Source organism: Drosophila hydei, unplaced genomic scaffold, assembly GCF_003285905.1.
Source record: "Drosophila hydei strain 15085-1641.00,03,60 unplaced genomic scaffold, DhydRS2 tig00000149-arrow-pilon, whole genome shotgun sequence".
Taxonomy (NCBI): Eukaryota; Metazoa; Arthropoda; class Insecta; order Diptera; family Drosophilidae; genus Drosophila; species Drosophila hydei.
This window is the reverse complement of record NW_022045678.1, coordinates 3,163,090-3,187,226: the sequence shown is the minus strand read 5'-3', so window position 1 is coordinate 3,187,226 and position 24,137 is coordinate 3,163,090. Positions and strand designations below refer to the sequence as shown.

Genomic DNA, 24,137 nt, shown 5'->3' with positions numbered 1-24,137 from the left:
ATAAGACGTATTAGGCTCTGTTCGATAATGCGCCATTTACTGTATATTTCGTATTATATTGTGGGTGTATTCATTTTTCTAGGCATATATAAATATATATATATATATATATATATATATATATATAAATATATATATATATATATATATATATATATATATATATATATAAATATATATATATATATATATATGTATGTATCCAATATTGCGATAAGCAAGCAATTTTGATCTTTTTTTTTTTGGTTTTTTTTATTACATGTCTAAAATTTCGATACACAGAAAAATATTATGCGCCTATGATCTGATGGAAAAACATTTCTTTTTCGCATTGTTTTTTTGTTTGTTTTTTGAATTCTTTGAATTTTGTTTTTAATTTTTCTTTTGGGTATTTGTATCGCTTTTGTTTTGATGTTTTCTTTTTCATGTTGTTTTATCGGGTCATTGCCGCAGAGCGACGCAGATATTTATAGATGCTGGTTGTAGTTGAGCTGAAAGATGGTCCTGACAGCGTGACCCATGTCTGCTTTAAACTCGCTTTCACCCTTCCACCAAAGAACCGAACCGTTTCCATTTACTGATCCTCATCGCCGAGCTCGTGCTTAATTTTGGAGAAGTCAAACGTCTCGCCAGTACCACGCTTAAAAATGTTTAGAACATCCAGGCAAGTGGTCTCGAAATGCGTAGTGGCATCATACGATTCCGAGATAAAGATCTGTGAGTCGAGCCCATTGTCGATTGGCTCCAAGTAATCGGAAATGGTGACAAACTTTTGTGCAATCGGCTCTAGCAGATCGAGGCCAGGCTTGATTTCCACTTCCGGGTTCTCAGTCTCCACTGTAGTCGAGACCATGCCCACAAACCAGCCCTTGGCGGCCACCTGGTGAGTGGAGCTGACCAGCGATACATAAATGTCTGATTTGCGACCAACTTGCTTTTGTGGAATGATAATTTGAGTGGAGAGGCCATCCTTAGTGCTTGCCACCGGATGGTCCAAGATGCAAATGCATCGGATAACCTTGCCACGCTTGCGCACCTGTTTAAAAAAATGCATCATAGAATTTATAGATGCTCGCTAGAAGACTAACTTACCTTTTCGGGCACGTAGCTGGGATCGCAGTACACCTGCTTGCATTTGGCGATTTCTTCGCCTGATCGCACGCCCACCACCTTGCCGCCTTCGCCCAGCACAATCTCGTCAATTGGCTTGTCCAGCATGTAAGTGCCGCCATAGATGGCCGAGAGACGGGCAAAGCCCTGTGGCAACTCGCCCAATCCGTACATCGGATATAGATAGGGCGACTTGCCATATCTCGCCAGCGAATCCGAATATAGTTTGATTCGTCGTATGGTGTTGACAGCCGGCTCGTTCAAATACTCATCATCACGGAACAGGGCCAGGGCATGGCCCGTAAAGTCCTGCGTATTCTTGTCCAGACCGAACTTATCGTACAGTCCCTGCATGTTGGCCTTAGTGGGATCAAAGTCCTTCCAGGTCTTTGGATCATCCTCTCTGAAGTCCTGCACGTAGATCAGGAAATTGCGGAAGCGTCGCTTCTCGAACATACCTGCAGCATAAACAAACCAAATGAATAGACGCTTCAGCTTGGAGGAGGACAACAACTTTGGATATATCGGGAAATTAGGGTTAGATACCCTGATGACTGATAACCTAAAGGCTCTCAACTCCTAATAGAGATCACGACAGTTATTCAGAAATCGATTGAGGATATACAAAAGAATAGAAGAACAATATAAATGTATATAAATCACAACTATGTTCAAGTAATGATTGAATTTAAATAACTAATCCAATATACTCTTTTCATTTGATGAGCGAGCAGCAAGTTATCTTAACTGAATCTTTATTGACAGCAAATGTGGGGCAGCTTTAACGTCTTTATAACATTCTAAATATCTCGCAAACAGAATAGCGTTCGTTAGGAGTATTTCAGTAGCAGATAGTCGGAAGCACTTTCTAATTAGCATAATTAAGTTCCACTTTTATAAATAAAACATGGAAAAAGGTAGATTTGACATTAACTGAAGTTACAGTAGTTATAGAAGGGTCTGGGTTAGATAGGGTCGGTTGTTGATTCCGACCAAGACCTTAAAATTTTTAATGGGGTAGCAAGTACATACATTAACAAAAGAAACCCATAATACATACATACATACATACATACATGAATATGAGTATTGCGTTCTGCCTTTAAAGTTGTCATACATCAACTCGGACGTACAATTGAAAGTGCTAATTTAAGGGCTAAAACACCACCAGCAAGTCGAATGACGTCATTCTGTCATGAAGGCTCTATATGAAGGGTTCAATGCACCTTGCGAGCCTGCTCTTTATGGCCAACTAACAAAATTGGCAACTAAAATAAATGGAGGAGAAATTTGTTGCTTCGGCTATTGCTATTGGGGAAATAAACAAATATAAAACAAAAGAAAAAATTAGAGACAGTCATAAATGGAGCGTGATTGGCTAATTGCGTTTTGAGTTGGCCACTAGTAATTGTTTAAACAATTTCATGCCAAAATAAAAACCTGAACAGCCGCAACAACAGCAACAATAACCACACAACCACAACCACAGAGGTGTATAAAAATGAATCAGCGCAACGGTTAATTGCATGAAAGGTATGCACAGGGTTGCCACACAGCGCATGGCAAACAGCTGGCAACTCCACAATTCTAATTGGAATACATATATACATATATATTTAAGCGTATGGATATGGGTTTCGATGTGCTCTGAGACGGACAAATAACTATATTTTCTAGTACTTTCTATATGCTGTTAAGGGCAGAGAAACGAAACATACAACTATTTGTTAAAAGGGGGCAGCAAACAGGAAAAAAATGGGAGGCTTTAAATGCTGAGACACAAACATACATACGCATAGAACACAGAGAGAGACCCTCTACAAATACGTGTCACAGTCAGAGCAGTCAAAAGCAACACCAGCGAGTGCCAATCGCCGAAAGCGAGCTGAGACAAAGAAACATGGAGAGAGAGAAAACGGAAAAGGGGAGCGCGCAGATAAATGCGAAGTATGTATATGTACATACATACATACAATTTTTCGCATGTACTTTCTGCTTTCACAGTTAAAGGTCCACTTGGGTAGTTGCCTTCAGATTTATGTCTTTCGTTGTAATACAACTTGCACTTACCCATGAGATCGGATGCCAGAGCTTCCTTCTGATCCACCGGCACTTTTGCAATTTTTCCACCCTTGTAAACGTAACTGCCCTCAATCGACTTGAACTCCAGATAACGGGTGACGCCCGTGTGTATCAGAAGTTTCACTAATTGGCCATTGGCCATTAGAAACTTGGGGATCAAGTCCACGTTCCAGTCGCGGCCACGCCCAAATTTCTCGCCTGGCGCCTCCAGTCCATACCGTTGGAAGAGCTCCTCCAGCGGCGTAATAGAAGCCGACTCGCCGCCATAGTATTTGTTGCGATCAATATGCAGAACTTTCTTTCCCGAAACAGAAAGCATGCCGCTTAATATGCACTCCTTAAGGCCAGTGCCGAGAACTATTGCATCGTATTCCTCATTCATGTTAGCGTTTTTTATTAGTATGCAGCAGCAACTCTTCTTAAAATTTTAAGGTTTTCACTTTGCGACGTTGTCGACGTTTTTACACTTTTCGTTTAATACAATTTTCTCTACTCGTTTGAAAATGCCAAAAACTTATTTTACCTTCGGCGGATTTCAGTATTTCTTGGAGCTGGCCCTACTGCATAGAACAGCTGTTAACTTAACAGAATATGGGATTCGCTGATTTATGAAGCGTTCTGTTGAATGTGCTAAGGAGACGTTTAAACAAGCTATCGGTCTTGACGTACATCCTTCGGTTGGCGCGTACTTAAAACATTAAGAATTTATATAGCTGAAACTATCTGTAAAAACAAAAACAATAAAATTAACAAAAAAAAAAATATGGACAAGACGTGTACTGTGTAAATGCTTAGTAAGTGTGTGGAAATATATATTTTTTCATGTGACATACTCTGTTTTGAAAAATTTATAATTTAAATCATATTGTCAGCTGAATATTTTTATACAATTCGAAAAATCAAGTAACAATCATTTTATAGATATGAAAATTAATATTATTATAAATTCTAATCTTTAAACTGTATCATTATTTTGTTAACAGCAATCCCAAAAGCGAGTAATTGTGTTGCAATATATCGATATTTTTACCAATGCATCGATTATTTGAACCAAAGTACATCGATAGCAGTAGTTTTGGTCAGTCAAAAAAAAAACATTGAGCGGAATGGACGCGTTTGTTGTTATTTTTTAGTTCTTACATTTCTGTCGTCGTTTGTTGTTTTCTTATGTTGCCGAAGATATAAATAATTTTCTGCGAATAAATTACACGTTGCAATGTAAATGGTTATGAGTTTTAATCAAAAGTTATAATAAAAATATCAAACTACTGATTGTGTGTGTGTGTGCATGTGTGTGCATGTGTTTGTGTGAGTGTGTGACTATTAAGCGTGTTTCGCGTTGTTTGTGAAAAAAGTGAAAATGAGATTTGGGCCAAAATTGTATTTAAATTCTTAACGCCAACAACAGCGATCGAGTCAGTTAAGAAATATATGTACATACGTGTTATATGAGCCAGGCAAAGAAAAAAGTGAGCGGTTTGTTCGCGCTGCGTTGCGTGTTATTTGTTTGTGGTGCGACGAAAGTATTAAGAGGCGCCTCTCAAAACCATAATTAAATTTATTAATTGAAAAAATTGTTTCTAATGAAATTTTACGCCAATTTCAAGGAATTAACGTCGGCGCTTCTGTTCGTGTTTTTCATTATGTTGCTCTGGCTCTAGCTGTTGCATTTGTTCTTCTTATTGCTGTTGTTGACCTCGGCTATGATTTGTTGTTGCTATGCTCAAAATTTTGTCTCATTTTCATAATAAAAATAGCAAATATATGTATATAAATAATTAATGTGTATACAAATTGTGATTGTAAAGAAATAAAAATAAATAAATAAAAAATATATATTTATAAATAAAATCAATTAAAAAGTGACTTAAACAATTAGCATATCAACATTCATTCATCAAGATTCATTTGTTTTCACTGGGTAAGTTTCGAAAAACAAAACAAGTTTTTATATTCCATTTGCTAAATTAAACTTATTTTATTGCACTGTACGGTAAAGGCAGCAGCGCAAAAACCGACTTACAAAACGAGTTAGTTGCTTAGAACCAGTTCCACAGTCGCTCAGTCTCAGTCTCAGCCTCAGCCTCCGCAGCTTCTCTCGCTGAATCGCCATTTGTGGCCTACGCGAACTCAGCTTTGTGTACATTGTTCGCAACACGGTCTCATCTACTTTGTTACCTACCTCTTCAGCAAGCAGTCGATCAAAGCCCAACAAATTCCCATCCCCATTTCCTCTTATACGCTGTTGCCATAGCCGTATAAGACAGAATTTCCCTACGGCGAAAGTAACTTCAGCAAAATAGATTTGACTGAATCAATATGCCCATCTGTATCTGTCAGTCATATAAGGGTAACACGCTACCAAATTTGGTATTTATTTAATAAACTTCCAATTAAGTTCACAATGTGTTCGAAATAGGAAATGGAATCTTCCATTGCTAGTATGAGCCGCGTTTGTGATCCTAAGAATGAGCGTGTCCTGTCTGCAGTTGCATGCCACGAAGCACAAATAACTTGGCACGAGAGTTTTTGTCTTTGAGCAAATGTCAATTTCTTGGAAAGCAATAACAAACTATATGGCTAAAACGCTGCCCGCTTAGAAATTAGAAATTCCATACAAGACGCCTTTTTTGCCCGTATAACGATAGAATTTATTGCCAATAATGGAATTCTTATGCAGTCTGCTTTGAGATACAAATTAATTTTTAATTATTCGCATTGTTATACAACTCCAATTCAAATGATTGCAACGACAAATAATCCGAGTGAATTAAGAATGAAGATAAGCGAATAGAATTTAGTTGAGTTTACGCAGACGTAATCAGTGCTCTCTTTGCTCTGTTCAATGCAGAAGCACGTTTGCAGTTCATTTCACATTCCAAATACTTTTTTGTTTCAGTCTGACCATCTGCACATTAAGAAGATGTCTCTCTCTCTCTCTGTTTTTTTTTTTTTTTGCATTTGCGGCTCTATCCATCTTTGGCTGTGCAATCTACTCTACGTTATCGCATTCTCCCTCTCTCTCGTTCACTGTACGCGTGGCCCCGGCAACTGTAAACGTGGCGCTGCCAATTGACTCCAATTGCCGCTGCAGCAGCAGCAGCACACGACAGCCGCCGATACAAACACACACACACATACACACATATATGTATGTATAAATAGAGATGGTTAGAAGCGATACAGAGCTCGCACTCGTTCCGTTATCTGCCTTTCCCAAGAGCGCGCGTAGTTTTAACGACTGTAATTATTTGTATTATTCGTCAATTTGAAGTTCGCTTTGCTTACCAGATAAATACCAAAATAAACAAATACAAATTGAACCCGGCATTTAATGTATTTGTATTTTGCATTCATTTTGGCGCGCTACTAACACCTCATCACAAACGATCTATTTACCTTTCTGCTTACTGAAATAACGTTGATTGACAGTGCACCATGGGCACATGCTATATCAAAGCACATATACTGAAATTGATTAGAGTATTATGATCTTAATAGATAGAATATTATTAATGTTTTATCAACTATAAATAAAAGCAAAGTTCTCTCAGAAAAGTAATCTTACAAAGTTAAAAAACGCTACTGTAAGAACTTTATGAAATCTTAAATATATTATATTTTTAGAAAACTAATTTGTTTTCCCTGTTCTTAAACTACTAATGATTAGCCAATACATATAGTTAATTGAAATCTGTATACCGGTACACTTGTTAGGTAATTTTGAATGTATTGAAGCTAGATAACCCACCTGGAACGAATGATACGTGTCTGACATTTCACGCGAATTCCCTTATCTAAAATGTTTTTCTGAATTTCACATGTGTGTGTTTTATTCCACACCGAAACGACGTCGTAAACCCTGAACTTACGCTTTTATTGAAATATTACACTCCCGCACTTTATGCCATTGCAATTAGAGTCAAATTAATTATTCAACAGATAGTGTATTCAATGATCTGATAGTCAGCCGACTTGTCTAGTCCATATTTACATATCATTACTAATATCATTAGTCTAGTTCCTAAACAGTTGACAGAGTACGGCTAGTCTGAATTGCTGCATTTTATACTCGTTCATTGAGTGAAAGGAGTATATTGGTTTTAGGCAATGTCCGTCAGTCCATACGAATGAAAGCCTTTTGTAACTAAAGACTTGAAGTTTAGAATATGTGCTCGTGTAGACAACCCAAGACCAAAAGTATACCTTACTGTAGATTGCTTCCTAAGATTGACCAAAAATTATACTTCAGTTTCTTCAGTTTTACTGCTCGGAACTAGAAAAAATATTTAAGTTACTCTCGACAGCCTCTATTCATTCAATAAAAGTGATATATATTTATGGGTCTTTGAGGGTGTGGCAAATCGGAAGCAACGTTATCTTCCTTAGCTTTGTAGTTAAAGCTCCAAAATATAATGGTTAGGTCACTGCAGACTCCCTCTTATAATTTACTAAATATGATTTGATTGTTTTTGGACCTGAGGCGAGTATTATGCAGTCCTTGGACATTCCGATAGCAACATTCTTACTCAGTTTTTTGTATAAGAGAAACCTTTATAGAGACTCCAATTGTTTGAAAGTATTTAGATCATCTATAATATTAAAAAATATAAATAATATCTCAAAGCCGATTTTTAAGCATTTTTAAAAATTATTTTTTAGTAGTAAACATGCAAAAATTGCGTGTACACAACTATCAAATACCCTGTAGCTGCAGCAGTAATTGATGTTTCTCTATTTCTATAAACAATGCTGCTAATGTTGTCTTTGAATGCTTCTTATAGTTGAATATGTCTTTAGCATACACTAGTCAAAAAAATATGATGAAATTCAGTAACCAAGAATTAGACTGTACCAATATTTTGTGATGTGCTAAATATGATTCTGAAATCCTATTACAAACTGGGGTTAGTCCTCTTGTTTAATAAACCCTTTTGGCTTATGTCAAATATTGACTGCAATCGGTCAAAAGTAATTGCATTTAATAGTCATTAAATCCGCGTTTGCATGATGGTTCTTGATGCTGGTATATTTTGTTTATACTGTCATTATATTATATAGTACATATAACGTTTAAATATATCAACTTAATGAGCAACGAATCGTGATAACCGCGCACCCTTTGCTGTTAAGTCGAAAGTGGCGAAAACTCAACTTTGAAAACTTTTGCCGCTAGCTTTATATATATATATATATATATATATATATATATATATATATATATATATATATATATATATATATATATATATATGTGAAGTTCATTAATGGCTATATGTAGATATATACGAACCACTCACATCCGTTTTTTTGTATATCTCGTTCAAGTATCCGGTTAGTTTTTGCCAAACAAGATTAATTGCCGCAGCTAAATCACAAGATTTACTTTTCAAATTTTTGCTGCAAACGTCGTTCGTCTGACGGATCTGCTTATAGCAGCATACTTTTTGCATTTTACTTAACTTAATCTCGCTTTTATCGAAATAACATTTACTCAAAAGCCGTTAGATTTATCGCAGCATGAAATGAAATAAATATGCCAAAACCAAATTGGGCTTCGATCAATCATCGGTGTGGATACTTAGCATATTCTTTGAAAGGTGAAGAATTTATATTTATATAAAGTAAGTATAAAGTAAAAAGTAAAGCAAGTAAAAGTACTCTATAAGGAAATGTCCGATTAAGAAATACCCTGAAAGCCATGTATGGGAAAAACTGAACTTTATTCAGAATTTGATTTCCTTTAGAAAGAACAACAAACGAACTTAACAGATTTTTGCACAGATATAAACAGATGTATTAATTTATATTATATAATAGCTTAATGCAGTGTAGATAGTATTCCGTGAGAGATGAGATATCACAGGACTTCAGTTACTTCAGTGTTTGAGTAGGTATTGAGATTATCTAAAATGAATATCATTGCCATTGATGGGCTAATAGCTAATCATTGTATCCGAACCACACTTAAAACCAATTAATATCCAAATCTCAATTGCACGAATAAGCCTATTTAATACTGTGTTTTCCGGCAATAAGTAAATATGGCCTTAAGGCTTATTAGCAAAGAATCGAATCGAAATAATTGAATTAATTTCTATATTAATTAATTGGGGCCGCTCTCGACCAGCTTAACTGGCCCACAATCTCACGCAGCGTTCAGCGACAGTCCACTGAACGAGTGTTGGCTGACGGACCCCCGCCTACAAAGCCGTTCGTATCAGCCGTTATTTATTAGTCGTGCAACTTTTGTGTTCGCGTTCCGTAGTTTTGCCTGCCTGGGAGGTTCTCACGCGCCCATAGAGAAGTTATTCCCATGCTCTGTCGCATGCGACACCTCGCAGAATTACTCCATTGTGCCTGTGCCTGTGTGTGTGGGTGGCAATTCTGTATTCATTATTTTGCTATCGACAATTAATGGAGTGAGATATATAAGTGTGTATATGTGCCTAACATTAATTTGTCACAGTTGACAGATAGGTTTATTTTTTATTTATATTTAATTCATTTTAAATTCGTAATTGAATATTAAGTATATAGATTAGTTAGTTATCTAACAATGAATCTGTGGAATGTCAAACTCTAATCAAACTTTTAATTTTAACATTGATTATTAGAATATTGTCATGTTTATGTGTGTTAATGACTTATCAAATATTTTATATTTTAACTAGTCTTGAGTTGAGTTAATTACACAGCTCTACAGGGTATTTGTTTTGCTTATGCTTATCTTTAGCATATCTGCTACTTGAACTTGGACTTCTATAAACTATATCGCAGCAATAGCAACAGAAAAGTGATATTTATGTCCACAGTCGCCTATAAGTAATGTTTATTTTTACTGCTTTATATGTATACAGTATGCCCTCCCTATCTAGGAGGGAATGATACTGTGTCATGAATGTTGTTTATTTAAAATATGAGTAATAAAAAGCTATGAAGCGGTTTACTACAAACACGTTCCCGTTCACGCTCACACTCTAGGCTCCTATCTGAATCATTTCTAATTGGCAACTGAAAAAAGTATAAACATTCGTCGATGTGAAATAAATCGCTTGACCGGCTAATGGCACAGCTGGCATAGCTCAAGTGCATTAACTGATAAATATAATAGAATCAGAAGCCAAGAAGCATTCATTTCCCAAATGTCGAAATTAAAAACAATTAATGCCAATTCCGTGGCATAAAAAAAAACGAAGTAATTTGTTTTTAACGTGGATATTTGTTAATTCTACATAAGACTTTAAAATTATTTTAAAGAAAATATATGTGGCCTATCCTCAGGTATATCTAATTTGTAAGAAACTCGAATTGGAATAGACTGCTGTCTAGGGGCAATTAGAACAGCTGCTGCAACAGATGTTTCATCATCGAATGTGGCCCCTGCATAACATCAAATGAAAGAAATATCAAAATTTCAATTTAGAATCTTTCATAAGGTGGATGGAACATATCTTAAGTGTAGCTAGCACTTGTTAACGGAAAATGCCATGGCTTAAAGCGCATGTTAGCTGTATTTCTTTAATATGAAAGTACAATATAATACAAATACATATATAATGTTTCATCGATTTATAGCAGAGTTAGTGAGAAATATTATGTTTTGTTACTCATTAACTAAATAATATAATGAAAGATTAACGGACGTATGTTTCGACTAATATTCATATTATAATTTAGTTTCCATGGAAGCCAGACGGTTAGCTTTGTGAAAGGTGTGAAATACACAGATTTTTCAATTTAAACTTCAAGTAAATAAAAGAAAAACTGAACGTGGTTTTATAGTTGTAAAAGTAGTAATTAGTATTCGGCGATAAGCACTTTACTAATAAGAAAACTAGTACCACTACTCCCTTTTCTAAAGGTAGTAGTGCAGTAAATGATCTCAGAGGCCTTGACTAGTAAGAGGTTGTGGTATATACTACTTACACTAATAGTAGCAATACTAATAAGAATAGTAGTAACATTAATAGTATTATTATTATTAGTAATATTAGTTTTCGATGTGGTAGTGCTACTATTAGTAATTAGTAACTCTTAAAAAAAGTATTAGGTGAAGAAATATTAAGTAGTAGTAGTAACAAGTAAGAAAAGGAGCTGTAGTAGAAGTAGAAGAAATGGTAGTAGAAATACCAAATGGTAATACAATTATTATTTGCAGTAGGAAGACTAGTAACAGTAGTAGGTACCAAATAGTAGTAGTAGTATTAATAGATAAAGTAGAAATAGTAGTAGTAGTAGTAGTAGTAATAGTAATAGTAGTAGCAAATAGTAGTAGTAATAGTAGTTGTAGTAAATAGGAGTAGTAGTAGTAGTAGTTGTAGTAAATAGTAGTAGTAGTTGTAGTAAATAGTAGTAGTAATAGTAGTAGCAAATAGTAGTAGTAATAGTAGTAGTAGTAGTAGTAGCAAATAGTAGTAGTAATAGTAGTAGTAGTAGCAAATAGTAGTAGTAATAGTAGTAGTAGTAGCAAATAGTTGTAGTAATAGTAGTAGTAGTAGCAAATAGTAGTAGTAATAGTAGTAGTAGTAGCAAATAGTAGTAGTAATAGTAGTAGTAGAAGTAGCTGTAGCAAATAGTAGTAGTTGTGGCAAATAGTAGTAGTAATAGTAGTAGTAGTAGTAGTAGTAGCTGTAGTAAATAGTAGTAGTAATAGTAGTAGTAGTTGTAGTAAATAGTAGTAGTAATAGTAGTAGTAGTTGTAGTATATAGTAGTAGTAATAGTAGCAGTAGTTGTAGTAAATAGTAGTAGTAATAGTAGTAGATATAGTTGTAGTAAATAGTAGTAGTAATAGTAGTAGATGTAGTTGTAGTATATAGTAGTAGTAATAGTATAAGATGTAGTTGTAGTAAATAGTAGTAGTTGCAAAATTAGTAGTAGTTGTAGTAAATAGTAGTAGTTGCAAAATTAGTAGTAGTTGTAGTAAATAGTAGTAGTTGCAAAATTAGTAGTAGTTGTAGTAAATAGTAGTAGTTGCAAAATTAGTTGTAGTTGTAGTAAATAGTAGTAGTTGCAAAATTAGTAGTAGTTGTAGTAAATAGTAGTAGTTGCAAAATTAGTAGTAGTTGTAGTAAATAGTAGTAGTTGCAAAATTAGTAGTAGTTGTAGTAAATAGTAGTAGTTGCAGAATTAGTAGTAGTTGTAGTAAATAGTAGTAGTTGCAGAATTAGTAGTAGTTGTAGTAAATAGTAGTAGTTGCAAAATTAGTAGTAGTTGTAGTAAATAGTAGTAGTTGCAGAATTAGTAGTAGCTGTAGTAAATAGTAGTAGTTGCAGAATTAGTATTTACAGTAGTGCAAGATCCAAGTGGAATAGAAGAGAATAGAATTTGCAAAAGTAGTACCATTAATATTAGTAATAATTGTAGGAGTGGTTACTACTATTAGTATAAGCAGTATACATATTAAGTAGCTAAGAAGTTTAGTAGGTAGTATTATTATTGCATGTAGCATTATTACTTCTCGCAGAAGTAATGGGAGCAGCTGTAGCAATATTGCTACTAGTATATAGTAGTGATAGTAAAAGCTATAAGCTTTTAGTTAGTAATCAACACAAAGCACAATATTTATTTTAGCTAATTAAAGCCCCAACACCCCAACTGTTAGTTAAAAATTGCAAAAATAACTTATATATATAAAAGGCAGCGATACTCGCCTGCTTTAATGTAATCCAACTTTTCGTCGTAAATTCTCTAATATCTGGTCGCACCCGCGCTTTACTTAATTAGTTTCAGTCGCTTTAATCACTTTGTGGCCTGACTTCAAAGTATTTTCCCTCTTTTAGCAGATAAGTTGAGTTCGAATCGGCTCGTAGGTTTATTCTGTTTGCGATTTTCCTTTTTCGGGGGTAATGAAACTTTATTTTTAGCTGGCATATTGAATACAGAGCACGCAACACACATGCGAAACAAACTGCAGAAGATAAACAATGCCAAGCTCTACAAAATATTGAAACAATATTATTGTTTATCACTAGACCAGATGGATTGGCAATTGCTAGGGCATAAAAGTATATGGGAATGCCTGTAAAGTTCAATGCATTTTTATTATATGCAAAATTATCGATTTCCAGAGAACAACAATTTATTTTTGTGTATTTCGATGTATCTTTTAGTAGCCTTCAAATGGCACTTGGGCCTATCAAATAAAGTGTGGAAGCCAGCGCACGAGCTGTATCGAAATATATATATATATATATATATATATATATATCCAGTTATACGCTTCAGTGCGTATGTTATTCGAAAACCGATTAACCTTGAATCGCTGCCAATTAAAAAGTAAATTATAAATTCTCGTGTTAATGCATGGATAGATCGATCGGATGCTCTCATCCAAGATCTATCATCAGGCTTGGCGGCTTAAGTTTACTATCTGGTTTTTTTAGTCGTGCTAGATTCGAATTTGAAACCAGAATGGTTCCAATAACCAACTCAAATATTGAATATTTAATATCGAATTCTTTATAATCAAATTTTCTTGAATTGTTAATCTGTTTAATTAATTAATCATTATTAAGTCTTGCACACATTTTAGAACTTTCCACAGTTGTCACTTTGTGTATATTTAATATACTTAATAAAGTACTTAATAAAGTATTCAAAAATTCTAGATATAAATCTTTAAATCTTATCTCGAGAGTTTGGCATTGATCATCGATCGATCAATCAGTAAATCAATACTTTTTCTTATATTATTGCCCAATAAGGAACCAAGATTTATATAGAATTTGTTTTAAACTTTTTACTGTATTTGTTGAAAATTAAATATAACAATAATAACAATAACTATTTCAATGTAACAAAGCAATAACTCTTGTAAGTAGATATATAGAAGGCTAGGCAGTAATATTATTATAATAATGTATATTATATACATAACATAACATATATTCTTTTTATTCTAGAACTTTCCTAAATATACCTTTTAGACCATATATATCTTAATTAAAATATATATATAAACAAACCTAGAATAGTCAATAGGAAAAACAATATCACTTTTGAACTGGTCACTTTTGAATCACAAATGAATTTCAAATAAGTAAGCCTCATAAGTAGATTAAAAAGAAGAATCTACCAGGTCAGTCTGAAATTATTGCCATACAGCGTCTCTTATAAGTTACAAAATTAATTTTTCAGTGTAGCTTATACTTTTTTATGTGATATAAGATTCTAAAGGAATTTACGTGACACAATATTAAAAGACAAGAGCATTAAATTCATTAATAAAATAAGAATATTTATTAGTTAAGAAAAACGTTAATGTCTTGCCTTACTTTATTATTTCATAAATTTAAACAAAAATACGAAATTTATATTTATTCACTTATTTACATTTTTAATTGTAAAATTAATTTAGGATATACACAAAAACATAGATACCAAATATTTCGTTAATGTTTATTTTATTAATTATTATTGTATACTTTGTAAATTGTACGAAAAGGTAAAAATAAATATAATAAAATATTATTAATGCTTCACATTAATTGATTTATCAATGTATATATTATGAGTTAGAATCTGAGCAAGAATATTTTTACATAGTCAAAACAAAGACAAAGACAGAGACAAAGACTTTTGTCAAGTAAAGTATAAATCGAATTGCATAACAGAAATTTAAAGTAATTACTTGACCTGTAATGCGAACGGTATATATATATATATAATGCCAAAGATCTAGACTGAATTTCAAAATACATTTTGCAAGCGTACACAAAGAGCCCAAAATGTTAAGAAAACAAGTCCAATTCGAATTTAGATTTTCGTGTCGACACGCGGTTCAATTTTATTGTTCGAAATTCGAATAAAGATAGATGTGTGTGTGTGAACACGATTTTGTTATTTGCAAAACACTAACGGAATTAGTTCATCGCTCTATAAATTAAAATAGGAAAAGTTGAAGAATTGAAGTGGTTCAACAAGGAAATACCCTCTAAACAGTACTTAGCTTAAGTCATAGACTTTCGAAATAAATTTTAATATATATATTATTTCAGCTCATACTAAATATATATATATATACTGCATATATATGTATATATACATATAAATAAAGACTAGGGTCGGACAATTCTCCAACTGCGTCTCACATGAATTTGCATGCCAATTGGTAATGGGTATACCAATAGGAAAAGCAAAAGCATTTAAAAATTTTAATTGTATGTAAACATTTCGCATATACAATAATAAATTTTATAAATTATCGTAAACTCAAATCGAATCGACGCAAAATTTGTTTTTCCTAGTCGGATTCCTAAAGCTATTTATAATTCGCAATTTCCACTTTGCAAATGGATCAGTAACCATATCCGATATGCCCATATTCGCATTTGAGCAAATGCGAAAAAAAATGAAGTATATATATGAGAAAGAAGGTATACTCATATCTAAATGTCTTAAACAAGTTTATATAGAATTTGTCTAAGTTATAGTACTATCAAAAATCAAAGAGTTTGTTCAGACGAATAAGGGCAGATCGCTTCAGATAGAAATATATATCGCTTCAGATAGATAGAATATATATGTGCTTAGCTAGTTTTATAAAGCAACATATATAATATATATTTATTATAAGTAAAATTGCTAATATTAATTTAAATATTTTTTTTTAACGTGTTAGCTTAAATCACATTTTTACAGTCTTAGACTTAGCTTAAAAAATTGTATTATTCATTTAGATATTTTTCAAGGGCTTGGGAACTGTTGGACTCTCAAAATCTTCGCTGAACATCTTTATGGAACGCTGTTATTTAATATAATTTATTTTAGAAATGGAGAATGTTTTTTTGCGTAAAAATTATGTAAATTTCAATTCAAATTTGAAAAAGACTTCAACTAACTTTGCCAAGATGGAGTTCACACACAACATGAACTCTGGCGCGCTTTGTTATGTATAAAACCCAAGTATATTTATATATATATTATGTATATATACCATTTATAATGGCTCTCCACGCTGTATGGCCTCGCTTTACTCTTTGACCTTGTGGGCCGTTGAGTTTTTTTGTGTATGCGCAGTTTATTTTTCGTTTTCGTGATATTTTACGCTTTGTGGAAGCTTATCGGAAGCTCAGAATCAAGGGCACGCTTTGCAGCACAGCACACATCTGTTCGCGTGGGAGTGGGTGGGCGGACGAGCGGGGGAGCAGGCGAGCATGTTGTCAGGTCGACAAACCTTTAGGTGCAATTAGCAGCACTTGTAATCTTATCGCTGACATAAGAATCAGTTAATTATTTTAGTCTAACTAATGATTCCTGCTCTTTTCGTCCATTTCAGCACTTGGTCATGGCGAAGATGGCAGACGATGAGCATGGCACTGCTATGAGCTGCTAATTGGTGCAAAACCCCCAAAGCAAAGCAAAAAAAAAAAAAAACAAGAAAACAGAAAACTCTCTTGAATTATTGCACAGCAAGCTGAACCTCATGGTGTTGACTTTCGAAGATGCCTTCAGCAAACACCGAAGACTTGCGACGAAAGTTTCTAGTTGTGCAGCAGCAGCGCTCCGCACCGCCCAATCTGGCCAGCGAGAACCTGGCCCAGGCACAGTTGCAGCAGCACACAATGATGACGACTGCGCCGACAATGGCGATGGCGATGGCAACGACCAGCGGGGAGCCCGAGCGCACCTATGTGTTTCCGGGCACTCATCAGGTGGGCAACACATCAGCCATAGGCATGTCTGGTGGGCCGGGCATTCCGGGCGTGGCTATCATATCGAGCCATCCAACCACCACGCTTAACCCGGGCGGACCCTCGCGAGGGGGTCATGCGCGATCTGTCAGCCATGGAGGCGGCGCTATTACCGCTGTCGGTGCTGGCGGTCGACCCATCAAATCGGCCATGAAGGGCCACCAACGTGCCTTTTCCCAGGGTCAAATAACGGACTCGCCGCCAGGCAGTGGCGCGCCGGCCGGGCGTGGTCATAGCCGTGTGGGCTCCAAGACGGATTTCATTCTGCCGCCCGGTCACAAGGACGAGCCGGTCAGGGAGCGTGAATTTGGACCATCGGCGCCGAGTTCGGCAACTGGCGGACGCGGGCATTCCCGCCAGGCGTCCCGCTCCGAATCGATATACACGCTGCGCCGAACCGAAGCGCCGCCCTGGTGGAAACGCTTCACCCTGTGCAACTACAATACCAACGACAAATTCGAGGAGCGCTGCTATCGTATGGTGGTGCCCAATCACACGGTGCCGCCGAAGACACCCAAGCGGGAGCATCCCAATGGCCACTTCGTGGGCAACAAAATACGCACAACTAAATACACGCTACTCTCGTTCATACCGAAAAATCTGCTGGAACAGTTCCATCGCGTTGCCAATCTGTACTTTATTTTCATCGTGCTGCTAAACTGGGTGCCGGCCATCAATGCCTTTGGCAAGGAGGTGGCTATGATTCCGGTTATCTTCGTGCTGGGCGTTACGGCCGTCAAGGATTTGTTCGAGGATCGGCGTCGACGAGCGTCTGATAAGCGCATCAATAATACAACTTGTCGGGTCTATGACGGGTGAGTCCCATCTTTAATATGTGATAACAATAATTATGATATATAAGCCTCAGGTGTAAATTGCTTTAATGTTTTTAAAAGATAATGAATTCTTTTAATCAAGAATCAGACTAAAAACTTTTTTCTTGTAAAGTTAAAAAGTATTAAAAGTATTATAGATCTTTATTGTATCAGATTCGGACTTCAGGAAGTCTGTTTATTGGTGACTAAATCCTGTTGGAAATTTCATGTTTGCTTGAATTGTGGGACTTTAAGAGACCAGATTATGTATTAGCTTTAAACAGTTAAGTTTACAATGTCCATAACAGGCAGAAGTAGGCGTGGCTTAGGCAGCAGCAAAATCTCAACCAAATATTGATCAAATTTAAAATTTTGACAAAGCTTTAAAGGCATATCTCAGAAAGCAGAAGTACAAGAAATATAGAGAATAAACATATTCTGAATATTTTAAATTTCCCTAGTTGAGCACTTTTCTTCTAACATATGATCTTTATAGTTTATGGAGCATCATTTTCTATCCCTTAAATATGTTTTCCTCTTTGAAGTTTGATTTTATAACTGCTAAAAGATGGCCTAAAGCAGAAAATAGTTTTCAAATGTTTATTAAGTCTTTTTGTTAAGTAACTTTCCCTTGCCACAAATCTAAGCCAAAGAGAACAAGCAAAACCTTAAAGCTTCAAATGAGCTTGAATAAATGTTTGTCAGGTGCTCGGCGGCAGTTAAATTGAAGAATCTCGACCAGCTTTGGCTTAAGCAAAAGTTAGACCACTGATTGCGCATGCAAAGGCTGCGATATGTTCGCACAGATTATTTTTAAATGCAATCTAGAAATCGATAAACAGACATAAAGCGTAAGCAATAACGACGACAACGCCAGCAACAACAACAAGCTAACAAAGTTAAACTTTCCCTCAAAGTAACTTCGAGTGTTTGTGTGTGTTTGTGTGTGTGCGCTGCCCCCCTTTCAGCTTCCTCTGCCATGTCTGCGGTTCGGCTGTGTCCCACATTCGAGTGTCGCCGGCGCTCGCCTCGCCGCGTCGCAGCGCAATTCGCCGCAAGAGTTCCGTTTATTTATTTGCCTTGCACGCGTCAACTTTCCAACGAAGTGACAATTTGCTTAGTTGCATTGCATACGCAGCTGTTGCTTTGCCTGGCCTCTTCACTTGCCTGCAGCTTTAGGCACAGCCTTTGCTGCTGGATAATTACAGTTAGCTTCCAGTTTGGTTCCAATCAAATCCTGTTGTTACCGCTGTGTTAGCTGTAATAGTTATATAGTTATGGTGTACATAGTAAAAAGGGTATATTGGCTAGCTACGCATATTAGCTAATATTAGTTGAATACTTTAATTAAAAACATTCGCTGAAGTTTGATATAAAAAGGTTGCTATAAAAAAACATTACAGTTTAGCATTCACTCTGTACCTTAGTCATTTATGCCATAGTCAACACAGTCAATTTCCAATTAACTACGCTCTTAACAGTGCATGAAGCAGTCAGCTGCACTCGGCACACATGGCTTTTACTTGTTGCTATTGTTTTCTGCTCTGCTGATCAATGAACTTAGCAATTGTTGCTGCCCATTAAATTTGCATTTTCCCGTTTTGTTTTGCTCAAATTGTCATTAGCCTTTGTGATTGTATGCCCTGACCCAAAGGTATTTTGTGTAAGTCATGAATAATGTCTGGTACATTTTAAAGCATGTCTGGCTTATATTGATGAGACTTCTCTGTGCTTTTTTTTTTTATGAATGCAGTATGGATATTTATAAATATATGTATATGTATATGAGTCGACTGATAATGAAATTGAAAAAGGAGAATCAAGGTTTATGTATGAAGCTTCAGGTATGGACTTGGACTTCGTACGTAACTTAACCTATATTCTCTCTAGTACATAATAATGAGCACACAGTTAAAATCTGAACTGAACAAATTGAATTGTGTTGTTAGAGTATTTAATGGTCAATCTCATGCACTGCCTCAACTGTAGCCAGGTCAAAAGCAGAGCTTAATACGAATTACACATAGTGGTACAAAGATTAAGTTGTATTGCTAAAGAGCTTAAGTGCAGAGGAGGGTTTAATTTAAGAATTAGCACAACAGCAAAAGCAAAAATTTGAAATGCACTTTTAGCAACACTTATTTAAGCCTAAAGATGTATAAAGATATATGCTGATTCATAAAGAAGAGTAAATTGGTGGGCGAAACGTCCGTGTAGCCATCTGACTGGAAATAATTTCGCGCGTATTAAATCTCGTTTACAACCTTATTTAGCTACGTCCATTAGAAGCGTGAAATTTGGGAAAAACTTTATATTTTACAGCTTTACAGCAAGAGTCCCAATAAACTCTTGCAACTCACTGTGAGCTTAACAAATACCAAGAAAGGAAGTATATTTTCAAGCTAGGATCACCGAGAAGCTTTTCTCCAGATAGCGCTAAAAATTATGTAAATATAACTGTTTTAGCACGGTAAACGAGTATTGCCCAGTCGGTTGCGCCCGAACGCAACATTCTTACATTGTTATTTATGGCTTTCAAAGCCAATAGGTCTACCGGGTTACGGGCTGTGCTCATGGCTTCCGCGCATCAACAGTTACATGCAAAACAGAAAGACACTCATGCGCCTTGGCATACCAAATGTGGACGCTGCGTGGTGAGCAACAGGTAGCAGGCATGCAACCCATACAATCGGCCACCTGTCCGAGGGCCAATGGCACTTAGCCAATGTCCAGCAGCGACCCTGATCATCTCATGGTCTTCCAATTTCGCGCTTGCCCTGAAAACTGCCATCGAATTCGTGACCATGTGCAATGTTTGATAAATATGAATGAGTCACTGGAATGAGTCTTGGGGTCGTATCTGCGCTCTGCTGGCATTACTTGGCAACTTATTCGATTTGTGGCAATGGAAGTTTTAAAGTTTTATTTGTAAGCTGTTTATTCACTGGCAAACGTGAGACTTGTGCTCCAAACACACCTCCAAAAACCAATTCTCAAGTCTGTCAAATCCCCATTAAATGTGATAATTGAAATATTTGGTTCAAACTGCAAACAATTGTCTGAGACGTTAGGGTATATTAGCAAAAGGGGAAAAGAAGAAGAAAACATTTGCACAATTTTTAGATTACTTTTTTTAGCACATTGAAAATATGTGAAAGAATTAAGAATTAAGCCTGTTCATTTAAATGTTTTATTGAGCCCATTCGTAGTATTTTTACCTGAAGTTTATTGGCCTGAACTACTAAATCGTGACTGTGAGCGTTTGAACTTGTTGCTTACTTATTCAATCTGAGAATAATTCCTTTTGTTCACCAATTTGTAATATATAGATATTTTATTGATGTCTTCAGTATCTGTACCTGGGGGTAATTGAACAAAAGAAATTATACTTGATGGAATTTTTTGTCAATAACTTTCCTTCATGAACTGAACGTGAACTAATTCATGACTCAAAAATTAGCAATTAGGAAGGTTCGTTTTTATAAATTGCTAATTTAAATGAAATGTTAATTCAATTAAAATGCTAAATTTATATTATTAACAAAGTCTTTAGCTGTTGATCCATAAAAAGCCAAACCCAAAATTAACAGATCTTCAAAAAAATACGCCTAAATCTTGATAACAAAGCTGAAAATGAAACAAACAAATTATTTCCTTGAAATATATATGAACTGCATGCCATATCTAATTAAATCTAATTAAGAATACATTTTTTCCTTTGCGACAAATGAACTTTAATCACGTTGCCTTGTTCTTGACTTCAATGTTGAGTTTTACTGCTAGGCCAGGCGCTCATGATTTGTTCCTGAAAGCTGTGCAAAAAGCAATAAATCACAACATTCGCATCGTAACAGTGCAATAAAAAACTTGTGACAAGATTGTTGCATTTAAGTCACATAAGAAATTCCATTTTATCTGGGAGGTTTTTTCCATTCAGCATGGCTTTGGCGTATCAGCACAGTTCTTCGCAATCAATTGTGAACTGAACATTCCATTTACAATTACATAAGCTGGAATTCAAGGCAGGAAAGGAAAACATTATAAATCTTGCAACTGATTTGTATATGACTCTTTGTAGATATGATCAAAGAGGTCAAATGCTGACCTAATTATAAATAATGTTTATTAGCAATAAGATATCGAGTTGATTAACTAAATGATATGACAGTTGTATAGAAATTATACAAAATACTCGTTCTGCTGAACATGTTAGAAACACCTGTTTATTAACATAAGTTTATTTATTTTTTTTATAAACAAAGCGCTGAGGTCCATAAAGTATATATATTGTCAAGATGACGTTCAATAGCCGAGTCCATTTAGCCCCATCCATCTGTATGATGACATCTGCGAAAGTAAAATATCTGAGCACAACTAAAAAATAGCACGCACAAATAGATTTTCAAATAATCGATAACTTTTTTCATGATATCGATTGTTTTCAAAACGCAGTTAGAAGTTTTAATTCTAGAACTATACTAAGTTAAGTGCATTACTTCATCCAAAGTCTACGCTATGTAGTGAGCTCTACCTTATTTAGTAGGCCTTCCTAAACTCGGAATAACATGCTCATAAAAGTAATTTCAACGTATTTTTTTAATGAATTTTATCGAGTTTAATGACATTAGCACAAAGTACATTCGTAAGTAAAATCAGTTGTAGTTCGTGTAGCCGTGTAACTGATTGCTTAATAAGTGTACTAATAATGCCATTGTCTAGTTGACAATTTAGTGTTGTGGCTACGCCAGCTGCCGGCAATCCCAGAGTTCTCGATGCCAAGTGCGGACTTTCACCGAAATCGCATTAATATTCTAAAGCCGAGCCGTAGGGTGACAATTCGTTGCACCTAAACTCTTCGATTGACAAATAACACATGACGAGTTCAAGGCAAAATCACTAGAGCTTGTGTGGGCGAGAGGCCTTGAATGGCATTTGGTATTTACATTGGAAATATTATTGCATATCAAATAGAACTATTTATAAATTTATAAAAGGTTTCGCACAACTGGAACGGTGTTCCCGTCGCTAGCCATGGCAACAGACGATGTTAATATCCTCCACACTTGGGCTCACAGCTAGAAGAGACTGGCAAAAGGCCTGTCTGCTCTGGTCGACTCATACCGGTTTATACCGAAGCCAAGCGATTGACATTGAAAACGTTTCAGCAACTGAAAAACGGGTTTTTCCAAACCGGTTGACAATCAACTTTAGCGACTGCTGCAGCTGATGCTGATGTTGTCTAGTAAGAATCGCTGGCGGCCAGCTTCAGATCAGCAGCTTCATTATTGTTGTTATCGGCTGTGATGTCAGCGATTTTCATATTCACAGCTCCCAATTGGTGTCAGCTGTGCCAGACCCATATATTCAGTCGAAGACGGCTCTTTAATCGCAATGTTAACATGCTCATGCATATTGTACGGCATTGTATTTTTATATACTCTGATTCCTTTCCAGATTTAAAAGGAGGCTATATGGGTTTTGTGCAAAGGTATGTAACGGGCAAAACGAGGTGTAGCTTATCGCTTAAATTACATATGTTCTTTATCCATATTCCTAAGTTTGTTCGCTTGATATAATGGTTCCTCTGTAGAAAGTTAGTTGAATTTCCTTAACTGATTCAAATCTATTTAAAGTTTCAGGTATTTTGACATATTACGCATAAAATTTTCAACAATTTTCAGTTCCTTCAGTTCCCTAAATAGAAACTTTATGCAATGAAAATTTAATCAACTTCTGAAGAAAAAACATGGAAAACTTTAAGCAAGGCATTTATAATAAGGTTTTAGGAAAACTTCTTACCTTTATTTGTTGTGTGCATATACCTAACTATATATACGATGGTTATATGGCTATATAGACGATGGTTTCAACCACATCACTCTTGCCATTGTTCAGCTGTTGGCTGTAGCTCACGTGGTACCAAAAGTTTTTTATATTCCCATCAATTCCAAATAACTTACATACGATATCATAAGGAGAGTGTTGACAGGTTGTTAAGCTCGTTGCCATAGGTTGATAACATGTTTGCTTTATTATCGGAACATTAACGCGCTTCACGCAGTTTGCAGTGGAGTGCTCGAAACACCTGCACTAATATTTGCCCTAAGTCTCACCAGCACTCCGTGCACAATTAGAAAAGACCCGCAGATACCCCGTCTATATAGATATATATTGCCTATTTCATTCTCTTTTTTATATATGCACGAGTATGTACATAATAACTTAAGCACATTTGAATAGTCCATCTTGTTCGTAGCTTAAATGGCACTAATTGTTGATTTTGACCACTGATTGAACTTACTTGAACAAAGAATGTGACTGTTATTTCTCTTTACATAAGACGTGCTCAGTGTTTGCCTTTCACGTCTTTGAAAGGGCATAGCTCGTGATCATTTGAGTATTTCCAAGAATTTTGCAACTGATTTCAACAGTTGT

At 35.5% G+C, this 24,137-nt stretch overlaps 2 protein-coding genes across 3 annotated transcripts in view; one reads left to right on the top strand and one right to left on the bottom strand.

The window, feature by feature from the left end:
• Positions 1 to 246: 246 nt before the first annotated feature.
• LOC111603863 (rab GDP dissociation inhibitor alpha) lies at positions 247 to 4,003 on the bottom strand. Its single transcript, XM_023321669.2, has 3 exons — positions 3,181 to 4,003; positions 1,093 to 1,568; positions 247 to 1,036 (listed from the first exon to the last, which is right to left on the bottom strand). Exons 1-3 carry the CDS (start codon positions 3,572 to 3,574, stop codon positions 575 to 577), a joined length of 1,332 nt encoding a protein of 443 aa, XP_023177437.1. The 5' UTR covers positions 3,575 to 4,003; the 3' UTR covers positions 247 to 574.
• A 991-nt stretch (positions 4,004 to 4,994) lies between these two features.
• LOC111603856 (probable phospholipid-transporting ATPase VD) overlaps positions 4,995 to 24,137 on the top strand; it is a 35,642-nt gene continuing 16,499 nt past the window's right edge. Inside the window, exons 1-2 of one of the 2 annotated variants that reach the window (XM_023321656.2) lie at positions 4,995 to 5,113; positions 16,473 to 17,702. In XM_023321656.2, coding sequence (XP_023177424.2) covers positions 16,639 to 17,702 — 1,064 coding nt within the window. In that variant the 5' untranslated portion in view covers positions 4,995 to 5,113; positions 16,473 to 16,638. The remainder of the gene's footprint in view (positions 5,114 to 16,472; positions 17,703 to 24,137) is intronic. The other variant, XM_023321657.2, reaches the window with a different exon arrangement.

Coding starts and splice junctions, on each gene's coding strand:
- LOC111603863 (XM_023321669.2), bottom strand. CDS start 3,574: ATGAATGAGGAATACGATGCAATAGTTCTCGGCACTGGCCTTAAGGAG. Junction 1,569..3,180: donor TCTGGCATCCGATCTCATGG/GTAAGTGCAAGT, acceptor TTTATGCTGCAG/GTATGTTCGAGAAGCGACGC. Junction 1,037..1,092: donor CCAGCTACGTGCCCGAAAAG/GTAAGTTAGTCT, acceptor TTTTTTAAACAG/GTGCGCAAGCGTGGCAAGGT.